Raw genomic sequence first — 24,270 nt, forward strand, 5'->3', positions numbered from 1 at the left:
TCCTTCAGCCAGGGAGGAGCTATCCTGTGCTTTTTTTCCATCTTGGGATCTGGAAATACTTCCTTCTATCCAACAAAAACTTGTGTTACTGATTGCTGAGAGGTCTGGAAGGTCATGAGAGTCACTAGTGGTGACCAAATAATCCATGTTCTTCATTACTCAGGGAAATGGGACTCTGGAGGACTCAGGATGAGGGGCTGTCCTTTATAGCACTGCTGCAGCTGGTGTGACATTAATTTCATAGTTCTGATGTTTACAAATAGGAAGCACAGGTTTGCATTCCACATGGTGTTTTCAAAAATGCTCAGAAAAAGCTTGTGCAGTGCTGTGTGTCCCTTTCAGACACTGTGAGGTATCTTCTGCCCTCCCTGGACACTGGCCTGGGCAGCTGGACTGTCACTGCTGGAAGTGATGCACATGGGGGCACAGACAGGGCAGTGCAGCCTCATGCACTGAGAACTCTGCTGTGTTATGAATTCCTGGTTCCTACAGCATCGTTTGGAGATAATTCTCTGATTTCCCATTTAGCAAGGTTTCCATGGCTTGATGACTGGCTTGTGTGACCTTTGGAATGAGCTGGAAGTCACTCAGCTGTTGCACTGCAGCGATGCCTGTGGCCAGTCCTGTGCAGACTGGACTGCACAGGAATGTTACTGAGTAGCAGCTCCTTCTTTTGTAAACCAGGTGAATTTAAAACTTTCAGTGTGACACGGCTACTAGTGTCTCTCCTGCTGTGGTTAGTTTGCAGTTACTCCTTATTGCCCTTCTCTTCTGTCATGACCCAGCATCAGCCATGCACTCAGTTCTGTTACTGGCTGCTGCAAAAAGCAGAGTTCATTTCCAGCTGCCCAGCATGGTACTAGTAAAAGGTTGATGCATGTCTGAGAAGCCCTGGATTAGACTTGTCCTTGCCTCTTCCAGCTTGTGTGGCATTTTAGGCTTTGCAAAGTCCAGGATTGAAAAAGCAAACAAAAGGTGTTTGTCTCTGGATTTGTGTGCTCACCCCATGTGCCTGCACCCAGAATCTGTGATTTGCCCAAGCACTGGCAACTGGCTCCTTTCCTGAGGCACCAGAGCATTCTCTGCTGCTTAGAGTGGTGCTGCTCACAGCCCATTAGACACTTGAAGTGCCATGAAGACCTACTGCCTCACTTTGCTGTGAGCATCATCCTTCTCCTCATACAAAAATGTTACAGTGTGCTCTGAAATGCAGCCCCCAGATCTGGCTGTACCCCAGGTCAGTGTGCAGTGAATGCCTTCCATCTGGGGTGCAAACCAAGAGCTGGGCACTTCAAGTGCTGCTGCACTATTACAGCATATTCCTTTACAAGTATATCAAAACCTCTGTCCTGGGCCTTCCTGTAACTGCAAGCTGAGTAGGTCCTTAACTCCCTGCAGAGCACATTTAAAGGAGGATTTTGCTGGGTTGCTGTGTATTTGCAGGTGAGCCCAGCCCTTGCCTGCCCAAGCCCTGCTCTGAGCAGTGTGAGAGCAGCTCCTGGCAGTAGCCAATGGCTTGGCTACGACTGGGGTTGCTCTTTCAGGTTCCTGGGCTCACTGAGTGTGCAGAGAGCATCTCTGCAAGGCTGAGCACTGAGTCCAGCCCAGCCCAGGCCTGTCTGCATCGTGCACACGATGTGAAGTCACCCAGTGTCACACAGCACCTGCTGCCCGCTGGCTGCAGGGTCAGCCTGTGCCTGGACAGTAGGTCTGGGGTGGCTGGACAGCTTCTGGACCTGAGGCTGATGGGTGGGCTCACACCTGTGGTGGTCTCACTCAGATTGGGTTATTGGGATTCTTGTTCCTTCTCTGTGTTTCTCCCACATAGTTCACATGACAATACTGGCTTTTCTCAGGTATTTGGAGTCTGTTAAAAAAAGGGAGGAAGGGAACATGATCCAGAGCTTTCAGGCAGCTTTGTGAAAAGGGTAGATTGTGTTTTACTTTGGGGGTGATGTATAGCCCAGATAAGATTTTTCACCAAGGACCATTACATCTCAAGTTGGCTTTTTAATTGATTTAGCTCCTCTGATCTGTAAGTTGCCAGACATGAACCACTAGCCTTTGGATGGAGTCCAGAGTGTAATGGAAAGTTCACTGAAACCCCATCAGCTCTTGTTAAACCTGAGTGAATTCCAGCCCAGCACATTTCTTGTGATTAATTAAGCACAGTTAAGCAGGTGATGGATTTGAACCTCCATCTCTAGTGTTCATCTGTATTTCAGTGAGCAAGGGGACTCATGAAATTAATGAGGTTTTTGGTGGTGGGATTTGGGGTGATTTTTTGCCTCTTCTGCTGGAAAACTGCACCTGAAAACTCAGGGCAGATGTTTTGGTAAGTCCTATTTATCACCAGCATGAGCTGTTCTATGCAACACTCAGCTCTCATAATTTACTGCTTTTCACTAATAAATTTTCCAGTATTTACTTGTCCTTTTTCCATTTTTTGGTAACATTTGGATTTGTTATCCTTTACTTTGATATCACTTTCTGTCAGTACAACTGCCATACTCACAGTGAGAGTGTAGTGCTATGGCAACGATGTATTATCCGCAGTCTTGCCAATGAGTAAGATATGGTGCAGAAATTAGTTCACTTATCAAAATCTGATGTGCAGAGCTGAGCAAAGAACCTGACAGTCCAGAACCTCCTGCTATTTTCACAAGACTTGCTGTTCTGTTTCACATTGGTTATGACACTCACATAAATTCTCCTCTGACTGTTTCCAGTGATGCCTTGTTAAACCTACAGATATCTCAGCACCTTGGAAAATATTTTTAGATATACAATAATCTTCATGCTGTCTTTGATAGTGACAAAAAATCGAAAATGAGCAATTTTTTTTCTTCTGTTACTATTCCAGAAAGGTACTTTTCTGTAATTTCAGGGTAGGAAAAAGTGTATAAATAGAAAAATCTCGCCCAGACTGGGAAATGTGAGAAATGTTTTAGATTAAAACTGTTAAAGACTAAGAGAGCTCTGCCCTTCTCTGCTCTGTGGTGCAGACTGGGCCATGTACAGCCTTCAGGATGTGTCTTGCACCTTCTCTGTTCCACATACAAACTGGTGGAATGATTTTTGAAGTAAAGAGTTTACATCCAACTCCAAATCCTTCTACAGTGTGGGTGTTCAGAATCAGACAGTTGATAGCCCTTTCATTTATGTTCCAGCTGGTGCAGTGCTGGTTGAGGAGGATTTCTACCTCTGTGGAGCTGTCCCTGCTCTGGTGTGTCCTCTCAGCCTTCCTGACTGTTTTGCCTAACAGGGTAGGGCAGCTTTTGGACAGCCCAGGATGTTGGTTCCAGCTCTTAGGGTTGATATTAGAAATGTTAAATCTTTGATTAGGTTATTAGAAATTGTTTATATGGATTTTACACTGCAAACATGTTCTGAGCAGTCAGGGTTTGGCTAGGAACTCTTGGAAAGGAGTCAGGGACAGGCTTCTACAGTCTGTGGACATTGTTTGAAAGTTTCCAGTGAAATTAGTACTTGTTCTTAGTCAAATTATGTTTGCTTGTTGACCCCTCTTATCTAATTAGTTCCTACTTTGCTGATCTGCTTCTACTTGCATGCACTGAATCAGCTATTCCACATTCCTCTTTTACCACTGTAATGATGGCAGAAGTACATTTGAGCTGAGAGATGCTTTCTTTTCTGTGTTGTAACCCCATGCCTTGTGATTTGTGGAGAAATTATTTGTTTTGTTGTGCATCAGCCATCTGTTTGAGGCTGAGGGGAAGGATGTGTGGTGATCTCAGATTGATTAGGTGTTGCTGAGCAGCCAATTAGACAATCCTTGAGGATCTTCTTGTGTCCAAAGCTCGGATGCCCATCTCTTGAGGTTCCCACATCTGCACTGCACAAGCAGCTTCAGGAAAAGGCAGGGTTGTAGCCTCCTGCCCCATGTCCTGCTCCTTCTGTGGCCTCCAGACGTGCTCACATGTGCTTGTGGTGCTGCAGGCAGGCTGTAAAATGAACCAGCCTTGTTTGCTGGGTATATCACAGACCTCTCCTCACACCACTGCCCCATTCAGGGGAGGCTGAGGCGTGCCCAGAGCTGCCTCCAGGGGCACAAACAGCACGGCCACAAGCCTGGCCCTAACAGAGATGCTTTAAGACTTTCAGACTCTCTGCCCTGTAGTGGGGAAGGTGGTCTGACAGGGGTTTGCAGAATGTGTAACTGGGGTGGCTGGGGGGAGTAGGTGACTTTTGGTGGCTTGTGGACCAATGTCAGAGCCAAGACTAGAACCTGGTTCTTGAAATCCCAGGCTCCATTCTCTGTGGCCTACTGTCTCTCTTAACAATGTTTTAATGAAAAATGCAAAATATTAATTTAGAGCAGGATTCAGGAAAAATGTCCCATTCAATTACTTAATCATAGGTGAACTATAATTGTAAGACACAAACATGTCTTGCTACAAAGCACCAGGCAAAAAAGCAGAAAGGATTATTTGTTGTTTAATTTAGCAGAGGAAGGCGGCTGATCATGCTAAGTCTATCTGACACCTAGCAAGTTGTGTGATCCTATTTGTTAATCTTTTTAACTTTCCGTTTTATTAGGATAGGGTTTCCAGAGCAAATAGGATAAATGAGATTAAATCTGTCGCCCTCTCCACTGAGTTATGAACAGAATCTCTCTGTGTCAGAGAAGTATAATTATGAGGGAAATGCTGCCTGTGTAATTGTGTGCTTTGTTTGGAAAAATTTGAGATCCGTAATTATCCCCAGCATGCCATGGTGGCCTGTGCTGGCTCTGAATCTGCAGTAAACAAAGGCAAGGGAAGTTTCTCTTTGGAGCAGTCCTTGATGCAGTATGGCTGGTACCTGCAACATTACCCTGCAGGTCTTCTGGTTCAAGGGAGGGATCCAAATTAACTTGGAAGAGGACACACATTGTACAATTACTTTCTCTCAGAGAAAAATCTGGTGGTGCTCCATTAGGGGATTATACACTGGTCTTGGCTCTATGTAATTCATGGAGCCCTATAAAAGTTGTGGTACCCTTTCTGATATATAATTCCACTGTGAATTGGAATTTGTGTCTTTAACTCATCACCGTGAGATGAGTTAAAGACACAAAACTGTAGCCTCTTGAAATTTTGGGTTCACCAGCCAAAGAAAGTTTTAAATTCTGTGTGCTGTTTGTCTGGATTTGGAACAACTTTCTGTTAGGAAAAAGGAAAGGAAAACTTCAGCTATAGTTGTTCCTATATAATAGGCATAATTGCTGCTGGAAGTAGATCTCCTGCAGAGAGAATATGCACAGAGTAAAAAGAAACTTGCTACAGGTCCTGCTTCAACACTTCTGCAGCTTTCTGCTTGAGGCAGAGGGGCAGAAGTCAGGCTTTCACATGACGGATTAGTGATAAAACAACCTGCTAGGCTCAGATTAGAATTTCTGTCATTTTGCCAAAAATCATATGTGCATTAGTGAGGGGCAAGAAGGCTGCATCATTTTGGTGAATCCTATTGGAATTTTTTTTTTAGATCTCTTTACAGATATGAGCCAGGACTTGATCTCCACATCTGTTTTTATTAGCCAGTCTAGTTTACAAATGAGGCCCCTTTTGTCCCATCTAATTTTATGTAATCTGTGATGCTGCATAACAATTCTGGGAAGAAGAAATGGAAGGATTGTGAGCTGACCTTGTGGCTAGTATGTACAGTGACTCACTCTATTCTTTATTTCAACTTCCGTGAGGTCTTTTCAGATATGCTGTTTACCCATTAAATGAGCTGTGCAGTTTATCTTATGGCTAAAGTTCTACCTAATATTTTGATATATTTGTTTGGAATATGACAAAATAAATCACAAATGAGAATGTTAAAAAATGCTTACATTAATCATCTGAGACAGTCTCTCTCATTATAATCTCGTTCAGAGTAACTAGTTATCTGTAAGAAAGGGTTTCCTGTCCCTTGATTTGCCAACCTACGTGACTTTACTGCCAAGGACATCTCTCCTCCATGCTTGACAAGCAATGGGTAACTTCATAATCTTTCTGTGTAGGCAATTTCTTCATGGGAAGAAATTAAGTCAGTCATGCCCATTACTGAATCTAATTTTACTATAATTTAGAGGGAAGAACTCTTCCCTGAGCAGAATTGATTTTATAACCGCTTACTTCAGGACTTATTTTGCTTTCCTCCAGAGGATGTGGCAGAAACTGTTGTTAGTGGCAGGCCTGCAATTTGCTTGGCAAGGTCACTGCAGCAGCACCTTTCCTGGCAAGTGAGAAACTTGTGCCTTGCTTTGGTTTTCAGTCATCAGCAGCTGCTCTGAGGCAAACTGAGCAAGGCAGCAAGTCAGTATGACCTCACTACTTGTTGAAATTCCACCTTTTGGGAAACATAAGGTTCTTAGGGTAGCTGCCTCCTGGAGTCTACTGTCTTTGGCTGGTTTTTTTTCCTTCTCCCTTAGTCAGCCTGCAGGTTTGGCCCTGGCCACAGACGTGTCTTGCTCGTGGCTTTACAGTTCATTCACCCTGGGTAGGACTTGTCCATCTTTTCCTCACTCCAGGCTAGGCTGAGTGAAGCACACACAAGGAAAGGTCCTTTAAAAAGCAGTTTGCAGCAGTGCAGTGATAAAAACCCAGCTGTGAAGAGGTGGGGAGTGCAAAACAATCTCTTTTTGCCTGCCCACAAAGAAACAGGAGAAGAAAACGTGGTGACTTCCTAACACTGGTCACAAGAGCACATTTCACAGTGTCCCTTCAAGGTCAGTAACACCATTCTCAGCTGTTCAAAACAGCGTCTTGGTAGCAAACCCAGTGCAAATTTGGGGAAGAAGGCTGCTTGCTTGTTGTTTTCTCCTTGTTTGCACAGGCTTCAGCCTGGCAGACAATCAGATCCAACTGTAGATGTAATGCAGGCAAAATACCAAAATTCATGGGCCAGATTTATGCTAATGGCAGCAGGCATTGCTGAATGTCTGCCTGCTCAGCAGCCTTGGGAGAGTCCTTGGCTGTCAAGACAAGTGGAAATCTAAGGAGCAACTCAGTGAGGGGTCCTTTTTTCAATTACATACTTTGACCCACATTCTTCCTTATTTATATTTGCAAGTATTATGAGATTGATCCAATTTTTCTCCTCAGTGGCCCTGTAACACCAAACCTCCTCCTGCAGACAGGAGAAATGCATTTGGTGGGGTGTTCAAAGATTGTGAATGGCTGAGTGAATGCACACTGCTTTTTATTTGGTGAAGCTGCCTGTAAGGCAGGCTCTGTTCTGCCTCATCATGCCCTTCTCTGCTGGTGGGAAGTGTTCTTTGCAGTTTGAACAATTTTCCTCTAATTAACAGGCATTTCCCCATCCTCTTTCCAAAGTCTCCTACTCGTTCTCCTTTACCCTTTATCTTCAATTCCTCTCAGTTACACTCACTGGGTAAGCAGCAAATCTTTCTGGTGCTTCTGTACGTTGTTCACATGGCATATGCCATCTACTTTCTTTTTGATATTGCATTTTCTGCTGACACCTGCAAAGCCTGGTCTGACAAAGCCTTCCCCCAAGGAGAGGTTTTGTAGTGTTGGTTCTGAGTGTTAAAAACCATGGAAGCTTAGTGAGAAGCAAATGTGATTCTCTTTGTCCCTGCTTTGGGGATCAATGGTTTGAATCCTATTGTGCTTTACACCAGGGAAAATTGAAAGTAAGCCCAGCTGCAACAAGGCAGTAGAGAAGGTAAAAGAATTGCAACAATGGGATGAAGCTGCTACACAGAGTAGTAAAACGCCAGGTTGCAGATAAGGCAATAGGGTGGCAAAGCCCTGTGAGCCCTGTGAACAATCAGGGCTTTCTGTGCTCTGGAACAAAGCAGCTTTACAGAGGGTGTTGTTGCAGTGATCACTGAAACTGGCTCCCTGGAAATTTCTGTTACATTGCAAATTCAGCCTTGCTGCATGGCTGGGGTGGCCCAGAGCACTTCTCTGTGTGGTGGAAGTGAGTAGGAACAAACCATGTGTTAAGCTGAAAGAGCCCTCACCCATAACTTTTCTTCTCCACAGGTGCCCCTGGTTGACAAAAGCCATCTCCCCAGCCATCCCAGTGTACAATGGACTCGTTTTCTTGTTTGTGCTGGCAAACTTCAGCATGGCAACTTTCATGGACCCCGGAGTTTTCCCACGAGGTAACAGAAACGGGACTGTTGCAGGGGTGGGGGGAGAGGGGACATTGAAAATCCAATCCAAAGGAGGTGCCAGGTATCCAAACACAGAAGTTGCTGATTAATCTTGTAGACTGTATTTATTTATTTACTGTACTTGAGTGTCAGTAGGGATGGGATGGCAGTGAAATTCTGGGTACCCTCCAGCTCTCTTCTGAGCTCCTGGGTGTCCTCGCACTTGCTCAGGCTGGCACTGGAGGGCACAGGGTTGTGTAGAACAGTTCTCCTTGGATAGCTCTCCTGAGTGATGTGATTTTGATTGCTATCCCCTCTGTCATGCTGGCACACTGGATTTAAGTCACTGTCTTCACAATAGGTAGCAGAGCATGGCAGAGGGGAGAGGCTAAACTTTCTGCAAGTTTCATCAAAGCAGTCCTTCCAGAATACCTTAAAAGAAATGCAGAAGCATTGAACGCTAGAACAGATAATGATTAAGGCTTGCCTTAGGGTGTCTAAAAATGTATACATTTAGAAAGATATTCCTTCTTAAATTAGTACTGATTCACAGCTGATTAAATAGGATAGAGATCACTCAGCTTTTGTAATGGGAACCACAGTGCAGCTATCTCTTTTAACACATCCTAATGAGAGAATTATCACCTCATTTTATCTGTCTTCCAATAATTATTCACATGCAGTTTGCAGCAGAGACTGCTCTAGGCAGTCTGTCTAAACCAATGGATCTGTGCTGTCTGCAAGCTGTGCTTCCTCACCTCTATTCACCAAGTTCAGTGTCTGTTTTGAATTGCTACCTGACAAGAGCAAGGTACCAGTCCTGCTGGCTTCCCTGAATAGCAAGGTAGCTTGGTCTAATGATGAGCATCTCTCTGTCTCTCCTCTCAGCTGAAGCCTCTGAACCCCTGATTAAGTGTTGCAGCACTCCAATTAAGGAAATTATTGTGTGTAAAGGCAGTCTAAGGCAGAGGCAAGATTCAGTCACTTGTGTAAGATCCACTGATACAGTATATAGGTACTTAAAGCTACAAATGCTAGTGACTTTCAAAATAACTTATGCTGGTGGAGTTTTGAGGAGTTTCCTGGACTTGTTAGTTTCTTTATTACAGCAGAGATAGCAGTGGTTATTTCAACATGGAACATTATCAGTCTGAGAATCCAGTGTGTTTGTGCAGGGCAGTCCCTCAGAGAAGAGCTGGACATCACCAGGCCCTGGGAGTGATCAGTGCTGAGTGTATTGTCAGTTCATACCTTCCTCTGGGCTTCTCTAACTTCCTTTTGCAAACAAGTTCTTCATTTTGGACTTTGCATTTATGGAATAAACACACAGAGAGATCAAAAAGAAACTTTCTCATCAGCTTCCCTCCCATCCCATCTCCCTTTACACAAGGGAGTCAGGAGCAAAGCAGGAAGAGGAGGAGTTCCTAAAGTTCACCCTCTACTGTCTTTCACTTTATTTGTGGCCTTGGCCTTGCATCTCTGTGCCTGTGCTTTGTCAGGAAGATGCTGGGAGCAAGGGGAGAGAAAAGACATGGCATTCGTCCTGGGAGAAGGTAATGGAGTAGGAGTTTAGATGTGTGAAGGAAGCAAACTTATAAGGGAAAAGATGGAAAAGACTATAAATACCAGTGCTGGGAGGAAAGAGGAGCAGATGTTATTTCAGATCACAAGTGTGCATGTGAAAAAAAGCTTATCACCACCCCACGCCACCCGCAGAGCTGCCAGCGCAAGGAGTTCAGGAATTGTAGGAGTGACTTAAAATGAATGCACAATCACTCTGTTTGCTTTCTGCTGTTGAAATTAGGTTTAGTCTTCTTGGTTTTCAAGCTTCATAGCACATTTCTGATGGTTAGGAATTTACTTCAAAACCAAAACAACAAATAAGTAGTACAAAAGCTGAGACTCTAATGAAATATCACAATTCCTTAAGGAAGCCACCAAAAATCTGTTAGAAAAATATGAGACTTGGCGGCTCCATGTCAGTGGATCAGTGTATGAGAATCTGTGTAGTAAGATACATTCCTTGTCAATGTATTCTTCTGCTCAGGTCTCTGGAAACTGGAAATAAACACATTTCTAGCTATATTATATGAGCTTGCAGGTCTGGCAGCTAGAACCTGGCCTGTAGGGGGAAATTATAAAAACCCAGCTTGCTGAAGAGCAGCTTAATCAAACTCCCAGATCTGTTACTCCTTTTTTTTTTTTTAATTTCTTGGCTCTCTGAATCTTTCTGGTATGAATCAGTATTGGCTCTGTGTGAGTGAATTTCTGGTAATACACCAGAATGAATGAGTAGGAAAGGAAGTATCAAGTAACTGAAATTGGGGCTGCCTTGAAAAATCTGATTTACAGTCTAGGTTGAGACTGGCAATGTTTTTTGCTGGCTAATCATACCAACTGCAATTGGCTTTCAGTATTTTTGATGTGGATCTGTTTTGTACAAACTCTGTGTTTGAATTCTGCAAAAGGAACATGCTTAAATGCATGTAGGTATATATAATGTACGGACTTTTTGTCACCATTTTTTTATAAGAGTCAGATTTTTTATAAGAGTTTAAATGGTATGACTGTTCCGGTGTCTTGTTTTCTGCCCACATGTATTACACAGCTTGGGCAGGTTTATAATGGTATTGGAGAACCTACAGACTGTATTTATAGAAGTGCCTAAGGGATTTAGAGTCTGGCTCTCTCTAAGAGTCCCACTGACTAGTTAGGAAGGAAAATTATAGGGAATGGTGCCAGTACAGCACTCAGCTTCCACACGCAAACCTTAATCCAGAGAATACTCTTGCAGATAAATGCTGTAGCTGAGCCAGATCCCAAGCTCATCTAGGTGAAGGGAGAAATTCCCTCTGAAGTCAATGGAAATTGGATCATGATAACACATCTAGAGAAGATTTAATATAGAACTGCATGACAGTAATTGATGCTCCTCTGGGACAACATTATCAAATTCCACCTAATTTGGAGCCAGTCAACCAATGGCAGCTGCACTATAATGTTTAACCAGGTGTTAAATAGATGTGAACGTCTTAGATTTTCTGTCAGGAGGAAACAAATAAAGATCGCAGGAATCTAGAATCATATTTTTTCTACCCAGTGTATATTTGTCTGTTACAGACTGGGTTTTATTTTGTGCATTTATGTTTTAATGAACTCTTTTCTTAAACAGGGCAGAGGGGATAAACCATCTGTGTCAGTGTCCCTGTGTCCCGGGCACTGACAGGAGCAGCTCTTTTCTCCTTGCCCTCTGCTACCTGCACTAACTCTCAGGTTTGCCTTGAGCAGCAGACGAAGACGAGGATAAAGACGACGACTTCCGCGCGCCGCTGTACAAGAACGTGGAGATCAAAGGAATCCAAGTACGGATGAAGTGGTGTGCCACCTGCCACTTCTACCGCCCGCCCCGCTGCTCCCACTGCAGCGTCTGCGACAACTGCGTGGAGGTAACGCTGCCGGGCTGGGCCACGCGGGCCGGGCGAGCCCCTGCTCTGGGAGCAGGCTGCTGCCTTGGCCCAGAGTGCAGCTCTGGGGGGTTCACAGCTGCAGTGGCTCCTGCTGAGCACTGCCATTCGAAGCACGGCCCTCAGTTGTGTGTGTGACAAATGCGGCGATGCTCGATGTCAGCCCTGTCGGCAGTGGTGATTAAAGTAAAAATTTATAATGCTGGCTGCGTCTGCCTTGAAGTAGCTGAGGGATTGTGAATGTAAAAAAAAGGGGTGAATGGGAGGGTTGGTGCAGAGTTCAAGAGAGCAAGAAATTCAGGGTGAGCCATTTGAACTTGCCATCTGTGAGCTTAAGGTTCATCATTTAATTTGGAGCAAACTGGTGCCTACATTAGTGGACAAGCAGAGAAGCCACAATGGTGTGTGAGTTCAGGAGAACCCAACTCAGGGTTCAGCAAATGGTTCTCCAGTCAATAGAAGGAGCCCATGTGTTTTTCAACATCCAAGCTCACAACATGAACTTATTCATGTTTCTAATGTTGATTGCTCTGAATTAGGGGACTTTCTTGATTCTTGTTACCCTTAGGGTCTTGGTGAGTCACACAGGTTTTTTAAAAAATAACCCTAAACAGTACGATGTGCTTTTGGGCTATAAGCATCTCCCAGACATGTAGGTACAGAGCACTGTATTCACAGCAGTGTATTGCCAGGGGACTTTTTATTGCTGAGCTAAAAATTCTACTTCTAAGGGATCATTTCTGCTGCAAGGTCTATTTTTTTTTTCAATGGAAAGATGAAATCTTAATATGTCTAAAATATATTCAGCTGTGCCATTAAAATGAAAGGAATTACTAATCAGAAGGGGAAAAAATACCAGAGTCAGCTGGAATGCTGTATACACTACCTTTGTCCTAATCCTCTTTGCCATAAGCAAGGGAATAGTCCCAAAGAGGGTAGCACAGTTACAAGTGAGAGAAAGGCTGCCTGGATTTATCTTGTGTCAGTCATATATCTAAGTTATAATTATCTGGAAGCAGGGCTGTACCTAGTAACCATTGATAAATAGGACAAGGCTGTCCTGTTTTGGAAGGCTTTAGAAGGATGTGGGATTGTGGGATTTTAGAAGCCTGACAGTGAGGAGCTGCTAAGGTCCCTGGGTAGAGGGAAATAGCCACAGTTATTTGTAAGTTGTGACACACAGTTTGTTCAGACTGCTGTGAATTGTTGCACAGAGCTGGATTTTTGGTAGAAAACCTGAATCGTACGTTACTAGTTTTAAAACATAAATGTCTTCACTAATTGTAGGTTCTGAGGATTGTTTAAATGATGGTAAATTCTCAGTTGCCCCATGGAGTTTGTTTCTTCCACCTTCCCCGGTGGCTCAGCATAAAAATTCATTTTCAGGAAATGAAGTTTTCTCAGAAAAAGATTGCTCAAAACTCAGTGGTATAAACACTTGAAGTTTCATGCTGATGTAAGGCCTCCATGGGAGTCAGTTCTGCAGCAGAAATGAAAATGGGAGGGAATCCAAAAGGAACCTGCATAAAATAGCAGAAGGCAAGGTGACTCTGGCTAGCTCTCCACAAGTTCTATTCATAGTCAAGTCAGTTGAATGTTCCCTACTATTCTGGTGCACAAGTAAAGAGCTCTGCTTGTAATTAAATTACTACTGCTGTGGAGGAATGTAGGCAAAAAGTATTAATGACTTCTGAATCAATAAATCATGGCCTTAAACATGTTTTATTGATTCTTGTGATGCTTATTTCCCACTCACCTGTCATATTCTAGAAGAGCTTTGAGACAGTAACAGGAGTGACTCTGCTGGCTTTCCATGTAGGATCCATGTACTCAGGGTTGTACTTCACATATTTTCACTGTCAGTCTAGAGTGTACAATCAGAATTATTTCCCCAAATATAAAAGTTCTGAACCAATTTGATAAAAATAAATAAACAGCAAAAGCAGACAACACTTGCAGAAATAAAACAAATTAAAACTTAAAGCATGCTCTTACCAGAGGGACCCAAAAATAAATCTGTGACAAAAGTAGTCAGATTTTTTTTTCTTAATTGAAATGTTTGCAGTGAGTACTTACATAGTTTCATAATCCATAGGTATTTTGGGCTGCATACAGCCAGATTTGCATAACAGACAGATGTTATGTCAGCATTTCAGATATAGCCTGAAATGGCATTAATATTTAAGTTGCCCCAGTCATTTTCTAATGTGCTTTGAGAACGCTCTAATCCATTTTTTTGTATTTTGTAAATTTTTGGTAAATGCACTGTGCAAAACTTAGAAATACAAAACCCCCTGTGTCATCATTGAGCAGTGCTTAAAAATAGCATTGCCACAAAGTGAAGAATAAACAATTCATTTGTTGGTGCAATGAATGTGTAATATCTGCTCTGAAGAACACAGAGGTAAGAAGGATTTATTTCTTGCACCTGATCTTGTCTTCACGTCAGGAATAATCCCATTGGAGACACTGGATTTACATGCTTACAGAACTGTGTAAAGGCACTTGGAGGGTGTCTGTGGCTTGCCCTCATTATTAAATCTCCTGTTAAAAGGGATCTGACTTTGTAAGGGACTTTGGACTTGTGACTGAGACAAATAGGTTTGGATTCATAACTTAATGAACCTGTGCATAACTTTGCCTCTGTCTGATCCTGCTGTTCTTTTTCTTTGTGACCTGCTTGATAAAAAGGTACTTTGTGATGTCCATTGTTCAAAGGGGACTCATTCAGTGGTGTATAAATACTGAAATGTGGGACAGGGCATTCTGGAGCACTACTGCATCTTCAAACCATTCTAGGTTATAATAACTTCATTGTAATTGACTCATGCTAAGGATGATAAAAAATTAGGGCTTCTGCTGCTAGCAGATAAATAGCCTGTCCTTTATGTTTGATATATCCTCTCTTCAAACCCTATAAACACTCAAGTACCTCTCCATTCATGGGCAGAGAAACAACTTGGTCCTAAAAGGTCTTATAAAAGACACTCAAGCATTTTGTAAAGCTGCAGAACTAGTCTGATGTAATTCTACATGACAGTGGTTCAGATTCATCTCTAAGGCAATGTATTTTCTTTCACTGTTTGGATATTTTTCCCTATCTCTCCCTTTCTTTACAAGGATTTTGACCATCACTGCCCATGGGTCAACAATTGCATAGGACGGAGGAACTACCGCTATTTTTTTCTCTTCTTGCTGTCCTTAAGTACGCACATGGTTGGAGTGTTCACCTTTGGGCTCATCTTCGTACTAAACCATATGGAAAAGCTGGGAGCAGCTCACACTACCATTACGTATCCTTCCTGTTGGTCTTTCCAGACTCAAGGTGACTGAGGAAAATGGGCAACAATGAATCTGGGTATTGTCCTCCAAGAGCTGGTGGAGCCTCTCCTGATCCCCCACTGCTCTCCTCCTCTAAATGCTCAGTGCAGGTTTTCCTCTGTTCCCATTGTACCTGTGTGAGCATGGATTGCTCCAGAAACTGTAGGTGACCCTTTGTCTTTCTCAATCTTTGTCATGACAACCCAGCAGAAGGATGAGCTGCCTCCCTGAATTTAACTTACAAGCAGGTGTAGCTCTCCACTGCTGTTTGCTGTGTTAAAACTCTTGCTGTGCTTTGGAGCAGAGTGTGCTCTGGAAGTAGCCCCCTGCATGCTGGTGTAACACATGAATTGCTGGCTCTGAGGGGTCATACTGCTCTTGATAAGTTAGTGCAGAATATTCTTTAGAAGGTAGAAAGGTAGAGCCAGAATCACTGAGTTCACATTACTTTTAACCATCTCAAGGGTGAGGACCCAGACTAGGAGCAGATGGACTTAACTTTGAGATGAAATTTAGTTAGACCTTGCTAAAGGTGAGGAACACTCTACTCTGCACTCATGAGACCCCACCTGGAGTGCTGTACCAACATCAGAAGGATGTGAAGCTGCTGGAGCAAGTCCTGCTAGAGGAGGCCACGAAGGTGCTCAGAGAGTCCCTGTGCTCTGGAGACAGGCTGGGAGAGTTGATGTTATTCAGCCTGGAGAAGAGAACGTTGTAATGAGACCTTAGAGCCCTTTCCAATGCCTAAAGGGGCTCCAGGGGAGCTGGAGAGGGACTTTGGACAAGGCTCTGGAGTGAAAGGAGAGGGGGAGCAGCTTCAAACTGAAAGAGGGCAAGTTTAGATGAGTTATTTGCATAAAATTCTTCACTATGAGGCCCTGGCACAAGTTGCCCAGAGAAGCTGTGGCTGCCCCTGGATCCCTGTAAGTGTCCAAGGCCAGGTTGAACAGGGCTTAGAGCAGCCTGGAATAGTGAAATATGTCCTTGACAACAGGGGAGTTTGAACTAGGTGATCTTTAAGTGCCTTTGAACCCAATCTTTAAGATCTTTGGTGCCTTCCAACCCAAACCATTCTATGACACTATGACACTCCCCTATTTGTTTTTCTCCTTTTCCTCTCCCTGTCTTTCACAGACTCTTTTTCCCTTCACTCATCCCAGTTTCTTTAACTCTTGGATACAGAATGGCTGTCATGTGTGTGGCTGGGTTGTTCTTTATCCCAGTCATTGGTCTCACTGGCTTCCATATTGTTCTAGTGGCCCGAGGGCGCACAACGAATGAACAGGTAAGAAGCAATCCTTTCTCTGTGTTTGTGGCTGAGGTGTTGAGGTGGGAAGGGAAGTCAACAAGTCAGCTTGGGTAAAGCTAAAGATGGTCCAAATCTTACCAGTAATGCTCTTATTGGAGCTTTTGTGAAGATCTAGGAAGATTGCCTATTTTTTTATTTTCAGATTTTTTTTTAATACACTGCAGACAAAGGTTTCCCCTTTTTAGTCACAGAGCATCACCCCAGGCTTATTTATTATTTCAAATTTACTCATGGCCTTGAAATAGGTTTTATGTGATAAGTACCATCAACCCCAGAAGTTCAAACTTTGAGTCAGACTGAACAATCCATGAGATTGAGTGAAAGAAAGAAAGGAAAAGCATACACTGCAGGCAAAGGTTTCCCCTTTTTAGCCACAGAGCATCACCCCAGGCTTACTTATTATTTAAAATCTACTCATGGCCTTGAAATAGGTTTTGTGTGGTAGGTACCATCAACCCCAGAAGTTCAAACTTTATGAGTCAGACTGAACAACCCATGAGATTGAGTGAAAGAAAGAAAGGAAAAGATGAAATCATTTGCCCTCTCTCCTGGTATTTTGAACTCCCCCAGCAAGCCCTCGCTGCCCATAACAGGGTCTGAGTTAGCTCTTTGTCTCCCTCTGTTCTCGTGCATATGAACTCTCACACACACACACAGAGTGCTGTTGGACCCAGCTTGCTTTGCTTCTCCAAACCAAGTGCCAACATGACACCTTGTGCCAAAAAGCCCGTAAAACTCGAGTTCCCCTGCAGTCACTCACTGTCCATGAGCCACAGCCCCTGTGGTTGATGCAGACCTGCATTCATGTGCACACTGATGGCTTGGTGTGGCTGATAGAGATCAGTGTGATGGCATCAATAGCAGGTCTGCAGGTGTGGCACTGGTCTCAGCCCTCATCCCAAAGTTCATGAACTCTGTGCATTCCAGTGCTTTCCCTTCCACAGCTCCAGCTCCAAAGTGCCCCTCACATCTGGGCTTTTTCACATTTTTTCCCACCATACTTCTTTTCCCTTGTGGTTTGGGTTTTTTTCAGATGGGTTTTTGCTGCCCTTGCCCCCATGGGTGCTCTGCAGCTCCCACTGAGCTGTTTTGGCTGTCCTGGGGGCTGATGGCTCCATGCTGTGGAGCTGTCTGGCTCCTGGGCAGACTGTGAGCGTTGAAAACATCTGTCTGAGGCCAGGCCTTCGTAAACTGAGATGACATTGTCTCCATCCCACAAGAGACAATAAAAACTCTTATCCAGAAGAGTGTGGGAGGTTTACATAAGCAAGGAATCTGAAGTCATCCTGAACAGTTGCCTAACATGGCCTTTGAACAAAGCAAGCTTCCATAGCTGTCGTCTTCAGATGCTTTTCTCTGTCCTGCTCAGAATCATCTGCTCTTCATTTTAAAATTAATTTTGGCCAAGTATTAGATTTGATAGTGCTAACAATAGTAGCATGAAACAAGGGCATTTTGGTCTCATAGCCCAAATCATGGTTTGCCTTAGGCTTGTCTTTATGCAGTGATATAAACTCTCCATGCAAATTTTAGGCTGAAAAAGAAGAAAAAATTTAACTTTAAAAAATGTAAAATTTAATTTCATGTATGTGTGGATCACTAGAATTTGGAAAGGTTGAGGATTTTTCTGTGATCAAAATAACCGTTGGAAAATGTCTCCTAACTTGGTTTGGTTTCCTGAGCTACCAAACCACTTGAGATTTATTACATCTTCCCATGCCATTTTGAAAATTAAATATAATCTGGTCTTAATTTCTGCTTAGTCATATGTAGGGGTTATCTGTAACTGAGGGATGGATGTTCCCAGCCCTGAGGTCCTTTCAGAGGAAGCATATCTAAGTAATTAGAGCACCAGACCAGGAGAGATGGATATGAGATCTGCTCCTGGCTTTGCCACTGTTCTAAAACATTCCCTTTTCTCCTACAGCCTCAGTCTCAGTCGCTTTTCTCACACTGGTAGTTATCTACTGTCAGCTTTGCAGTTGCAATATGCTCAGCTTATCTTGTTCACTTTTCCCAGTATGTTTTATAGGCCAGTGGTACAGACATTTTTGGGTTTTTACTGTAAATTTTTTGGTATTTATTAATTCTGCAGTTTGTAAGTTCTGAGCATTCATAGTAGGCAGACTGTGATTGAAAAGTGCATAGTGGCTGGGTTTAGATGTTTCTGAGCTTTCTGAATGCCTCTGAGATTCTTTTATGGAATGAAAATAACCCGTAACCCAACATCTGCTCATATCCTGGTATTTTTAGTTTCTGAATAGAGTAAATAAATACCCTTCCTTCTTAGGCTGCTTTCTAGCAGTGATTTTCAAACTACTTTAGAAACCAAACTGATATAATTAGTACTTTAATCTGTGAGTTGGAGAAATTTTATTTTCATACTGTGTTTGAGAAAATGGGCACAGAGATATGAAATGCTTTGCCAGCATCTGGCACAATTCAGTGTGAGCCTAGGATTGAATGCAGACATGCCAAATGTCCCAGGCCCATGTTTTCATCAAAAGGTTGCTCTTCCAAATCTCAGATCTTCCCCCCTCTCTCTCTTGGCCTCTTAAAGAGCTTTATGTTATATCAACAAGGCAGCATAATATATTGCAGAATCATTTCATCGTTATTTTATGTGCAAGCTACTAAAGTATTTCTGGTGCTCTGTAAACTTGTTGCTAGATCAGAACTATGAGCTGATTAAAATGCTTTACTTGCAAACAACAACAGTAATGCTTTTAATGGCAACCACCATTAATCTCCCAGGCTTTATTGGTATTTATCCCCATATGGTGACTTTTGAGCATGTGCCTGTAGAGTACAAACTCTTTATAATGCTTATGAAGCCTTGAATGGATCCCGCCAGTCTAATGAGCCTTGGCTTTTATTAAACCTGCTCATTTACAAGCAAACGTTGTAATCACCAGGGAGTTCCTGGCACCCTCCCACATAAGGCAGTGGTTTGTAGTGATTGCTGCTCAGGATGGGATCTGAGAGAGAGGAAACATTGATCTTATCCAGCATTTGGGAATACTGATTCAACTTTGCTGTTGGTTTGGGGGGGACTCGCCAAGGCAGAGGAGGGGAAGTGATGGGAATGAAAGAGACCCAGACAGGATGTCTGGCTGGGAGCAGACACAAATCCAGTGCAGGAGCAGCATGGAGAGGTGAACACATCACTTTGAAACCCAGTCACATTCAGCAATGTCCTTTTGGGAAGGATCTTGAGTTGAGTGCCTCCTAGCTGGAATTAGCTGACAGAGGTGGTGTGTTAGAGCTGGAGAGAAAAAGTGCAGCATTCAAAGAAAAATGATCTGTTTGGGAAGGACAGAAGGGTCAGACTTGTTCTTGGCTTTCTGAGGCTTGGATGATGACTTTTATGTAACCAGAGGTTTGAGCACTGTCCTGAACATGTTTGCAGGTGACAGGGAAATTCCGTGGGGGAGTGAATCCTTTTACCCGCGGATGCTGTGGAAATGTGGAACATGTGCTCTGCAGCCCCTTGGCTCCCAGGTAAGAGAGATGCTCTCAGCTGGGAATGAGGGAGCAAGAGCCCCTGTTGGGACAGGGGAAGAAATGTGCTTGGCTGGGCTCACAAGCCAAGGATCATTGATGGAATAAGAGGAAAGCAAAGCAAAACAGTCCTGAAGGTAGAGCTCTGTGATAGCTGCTTCCCTGCTGCATGGCTGTAATCTGTAATTACCACCTTTATCCCAGAAATATTGTTTTGGAATGAGCTTGTAAAATTATGTCAAGCTCATACCCTTGTCTTCACCAGCTTGTTTATCCAGTGGATTTCAGTAACAAGGTAAATATCCATATGTTATCATATTGCCCACACTACTTGTTATACTGTACAGGCAATGTCCAGTCTGCTGGGGAAAAGGAAGGAAGCTAAAATCAGCCTTTCTCCTTAAGACTTAAATCTAATTTAAGGCTGCTGTAGTTTTCAATCTCACTGGCACGTTCATTATCATAAAACAGATTATCAATGAGATCTACATCACAGAACTTGAGATTTTATTTATGGCTTTCTATTTTTGGGGAAATGGATTTATCGTTTCACATTTTGAAATCAGGATCTTAATGCAGTAGATCAGATGGACTATAAATAATTCTAGGTCCTGAGCTGTCCAGCCTGCAAACGTATTCATAATCTTACTACAAGACTTATTTGAGCCTCTTTAGGGTGTTGAACAAATTCCAGACCCTGACACTCTTATCTGCCTTTTTTTCCCCTTTGTTATACAACAAATAAGTTCTAAAGGACTGTTACATGTGTTAAAGACATTGGAGTAGCTGTTTCTCAAACCTTCCAAAACATAAAAATCAGGTCAAGGTGGATGAGAAGAGCTGGGTATTAAACGCTGTGAGACACTTGTGTTAAGAGAGGGGCTGTGAGTACCATCGTCATGGCTATTCACAGAACTGTAACAAGCAGAACATTTGTGTTTTGTGAAGACCTGTTCAGATTGTTCTGTATATTGAAGGTCCCTGAGCCATCACTACTAGAATGTCCTGTTCACTACATAAAACAGAGAAAGCTTGTGTGTGTATTGATATTAGGCATTGTACAGACACTGGCCAATTGCACTTAGAGAATTCTATTCCAGTGGAGGGAAATTAGATATCTAAAGTCAGCCATTTCCTCTTAGATTTTTTGCTTCCTATAGACTTGGCAGTCTCTTTTACCTCCATTTATTTGAACACTAAACATGAAACAAGTCACCATGTGGTAAGTTAGAACTGGCAGCACATCGTCTTCTCCATGGTAATTCCCCATGTGCTGGGTCTTGTTCCCCATCACTGACTCCCACCACAGGCAGCTGTTTCATGTTAACTGGGATGATGTAGTCAGACACTTCAGTTGGTGGCAGGCCTCTCTTGCTCTCTTCGTGCTCTTGTCCATTAATGCTTCAAGAATTGCTGATTTTTTTAATGCATCCTCTCCTTTCGCTCACTAACTCTTATTTTTTTTATTGCTGCTTAATTATTACACACATTGAAATAAATGGAGGTTCTTACCTAGATTCTGACACATTCTTAAATCATAACCTGGAAGTGGGAAGATTTTTAAGCCTTGTTCTTAGGTTACTGTTTATTTTAATGACGACTGTTGCACCATTAATCAGGTATGTGGTTGAGCCCAAGAAGAAGCAAGCTGTGAGTGTGAAGCCTCCCTTCCTGAGACCGGACTTGTCTGAGCGGCAGATCACCGTGAAGATCAGCGACAACGGCATCCAAGCCAACCTCAACCGCAGCAAGGTGAGGAAAGCTCCAAGCTCTGCTTCTGGAGGGCATGGATTGAGCATTACCAAGCCTGGGAATGAGTCTCATTGACAAATTTCTTTGAGATGATGCAGAAAGTAGAGTTTGAGTCCTTGTCATATACTTCATGCTCTGAAAGTAACACAGGTTCAGTAACAGCAGCTCTTGATCCAGTAACAGGCAGCTCTGGCATGGAATCCCTCTGGGCTTCTTTTGGAAGAGTTGCATGTTCTTTGCAGTAGTTATTTTCTGTTCCAAGAGCTGTCACCTCTTGGTGTTCAAATTAATTTTAATGAACCCTTGTACCACCAGACTAGATCAGCTGTTCTACTTCAGAGAATGCTCTGAGCTTCCAGGCTGCAGGAAGGCTTGTGGTCCAGGGCAAGGAATATTGACTCAGAAGCTGAGTTCTCTTCTCTCCTCTTTTCAGTTTCTCCTGGCATGAATAACAGAGAAGGATTTATTTAGTCCCATAAAAAGTGGTGGATTCAAACATAGCCAACTTGCAAGATTTTTGTAGATAGTTACTCCTTTGGAAGTAGCTTTGGATTGTTGCTTGCTGAGAGCTACCTGGAAAGTTGCTGAAAAATGCTAGAAAGCACTATTGTCTTCTACCACATATTAATTAGCATGATGATTATAGTACTTCGTTTGCCAAGTAGACCAGGATAGTGCATTTAAAATTCTACTGGTTATGACAATGCTAATTTCTCATGTGACAGTCCTTGCCAGCAGTGGATGCTAAATCCCATTTGTCATTATAGGTATAGGTAGTTCTGGTTCTTTGGTATATCCAGCACTCTGCCACATGCTGTTATTTAACAAAGTTTCATGTAAGGATTGATTTTTTTTTATTTTTTCAGTCTAAAATCAGCCTGGAAGGTCTGGAGGATAAGAGTATGGATGTGCAACCACCTCTCCCAGCCAAAGGAGATCCAAGCAAGTACTCTGAGCTAAAAGGGCAGCTGGGCACCAGTGAAGGTATAGTTGCATGATCAGTATTTTATTTTTATTTACAAGAAACTATTTTAGTCGCTTGGAAATGTTTCTTGTATTCTTTCAAAACATGGGATCTGGGTGAAGGATTTTTTTCTATTTATAAGACTTCCAGACTAGGGGAATTAACAGCAGGAAAGGGAGAGAAAAGCCAGCTTGAAGCAGTTTATGCAAGCCTAGGTTGAATTTTTCATGTCAGTTTTACAGTGTTTATAAACTCTTTTAAACCCCTTCTTAAATCAATTTTTTAATTATAAATGTCTAAGGAATCTAAGGAATCAGAAATATTAGCACGCAATTCTTAGGCATTGCAAACTGAATTATGTCATTTGTAAGAATGTGAACTTCATGCTTTGATACTATTAAAAAAGCTTTTTTTTTTTCCTCAGGTAGAACTAGTAGCTGAATCCAACCCAAACATTTAGTATTTCAAATTAGGCAAAATTTCTACTCACCAAAACTTGTCACCCCCCTCAATATATTGTGTCTTGTTTCTTCTTCTCTGTAGATGGCTGATCTGGCAGCAATGTGCTGTAACTGCCGTAGAGACCCCATTGATTTTGGTGGAATGCTACACAAAAGTACTGCAGGTTCTGTTCTCTCAGAACAGATCCGTTTGCAGAGGATGATGGATGGCAGGGAATTACGGCTGACAGCTTTCTGTCCACACACATTTTAATAGAAAGTACTTTTTTGTTTCTTTTGCAGAAGGAGGCCTCTCACCCAAACTTATCAGCCCTCCCACTCCTGCCATGTACAAATACCGACCAGCTTTCAGCAACAATCCCAAAGTGCACTACCACGCCACGGCCGAGCAGGTGAGCGAGCCCGCGAGTTTCTGCTGCCAGCTAGCAGCAGGCATTGTGGAGCTGAGCAGGAATTCACTGCAGGGCTCTAGTAAATTCAGAGTGTAAAAGTAAACAACAAAGCTTGGCACTCTTGTGTGACAGTGTATTATTTTCACTGTGCTCCTTATGGAAGCATGTCTGGTTTCACAGCTTCCCCCTGCTGACACGTCTGTCCCGCTGCCAGGCATGCGCTGCCGCTGCTGCAGTGTCCCAGCCTGATCCTGGGGTGCTGAGAAGTGTCACCTCCCGTTGGCTTCTCCTGGCAGAGGTGCCACCTCACATTCCCTTCAGAGGGAGCTGGGCATGCTGAGTGCTTCTCTGGATCAGACCCTTTAGCCAACACTCAGTGTACTCACTGATTTCTTAAGATGTCAGCATGCAACATAGAAAGAACTTTTGAAGCATCCCAAGAGATATTGTAGTGAAAATTAACAGAAGACTCCTCATGTGTGACCCTCCTTAGCACCTATTCAGTGCATTTGGGTTATTTGGAAAAAAACACCTTCCTAACTCTTGGCATCATTTTCACTTATCAAGAAAGCTGAGATCCAAACAATTACACAGATTTGCTGTGGATTTTCACAGTTTTCTCTTTTGCTTAGAAGTTATGAAACTTATTTCTCATGGGTTTATTGCAAATACTCCTTGGCCCCTGGGACCCGAGAACAGCATTTGGAAAATCACTGGTGTAACTTGTATATTTGCAATGTGTATCCAAGTCTTCACACACCAGTGGAGACACCCTTAAAAAACACACAGCACACACAGTGCAGTTTTCTCAAAATTAATTTCATCAGACCTTCAGTATCACTCCAGGAATAACAAGAATGGGGTTATAGGAAGGAGTATTACGAAAGAAGTAAGGAAAGGAGAATATGGTAGATAAAAGCAATTGACTGTAGCAACACTGTAATAAGACAGAATGTTCTTTATATGATGAGGAAAGCTTTTCCTGAATCCTTC

At 43.0% G+C, this 24,270-nt stretch overlaps 1 protein-coding gene across 3 annotated transcripts in view; it reads left to right on the forward strand.

Moving 5' to 3' along the window:
• Window positions 1-24,270, forward strand: part of ZDHHC8 (zinc finger DHHC-type palmitoyltransferase 8) — a 110,496-nt gene that overhangs the window by 77,134 nt on the left and 9,092 nt on the right. For all 3 annotated transcript variants that reach the window (XR_005629317.1, XR_005629316.1, XM_039724640.1), the window contains exons 2-9: window positions 8,001-8,122; window positions 11,402-11,559; window positions 14,698-14,870; window positions 16,081-16,183; window positions 19,617-19,708; window positions 21,328-21,460; window positions 22,327-22,444; window positions 23,168-23,277. Coding sequence is in view for 1 of the 3 variants with exons in the window: in XM_039724640.1 (XP_039580574.1) it covers window positions 8,001-8,122; window positions 11,402-11,559; window positions 14,698-14,870; window positions 16,081-16,183; window positions 19,617-19,708; window positions 21,328-21,460; window positions 22,327-22,444; window positions 23,168-23,277 (1,009 nt within the window). In the remaining 2 variants the exon portion in view is untranslated. The remainder of the gene's footprint in view (window positions 1-8,000; window positions 8,123-11,401; window positions 11,560-14,697; window positions 14,871-16,080; window positions 16,184-19,616; window positions 19,709-21,327; window positions 21,461-22,326; window positions 22,445-23,167; window positions 23,278-24,270) is intronic.

The sequence above is a fragment of the Passer montanus genome, unplaced genomic scaffold (assembly GCF_014805655.1).
Source record: "Passer montanus isolate IOZ18808 unplaced genomic scaffold, ASM1480565v1 scaffold53, whole genome shotgun sequence".
Classification (NCBI taxonomy): domain Eukaryota; kingdom Metazoa; phylum Chordata; class Aves; order Passeriformes; family Passeridae; genus Passer; species Passer montanus.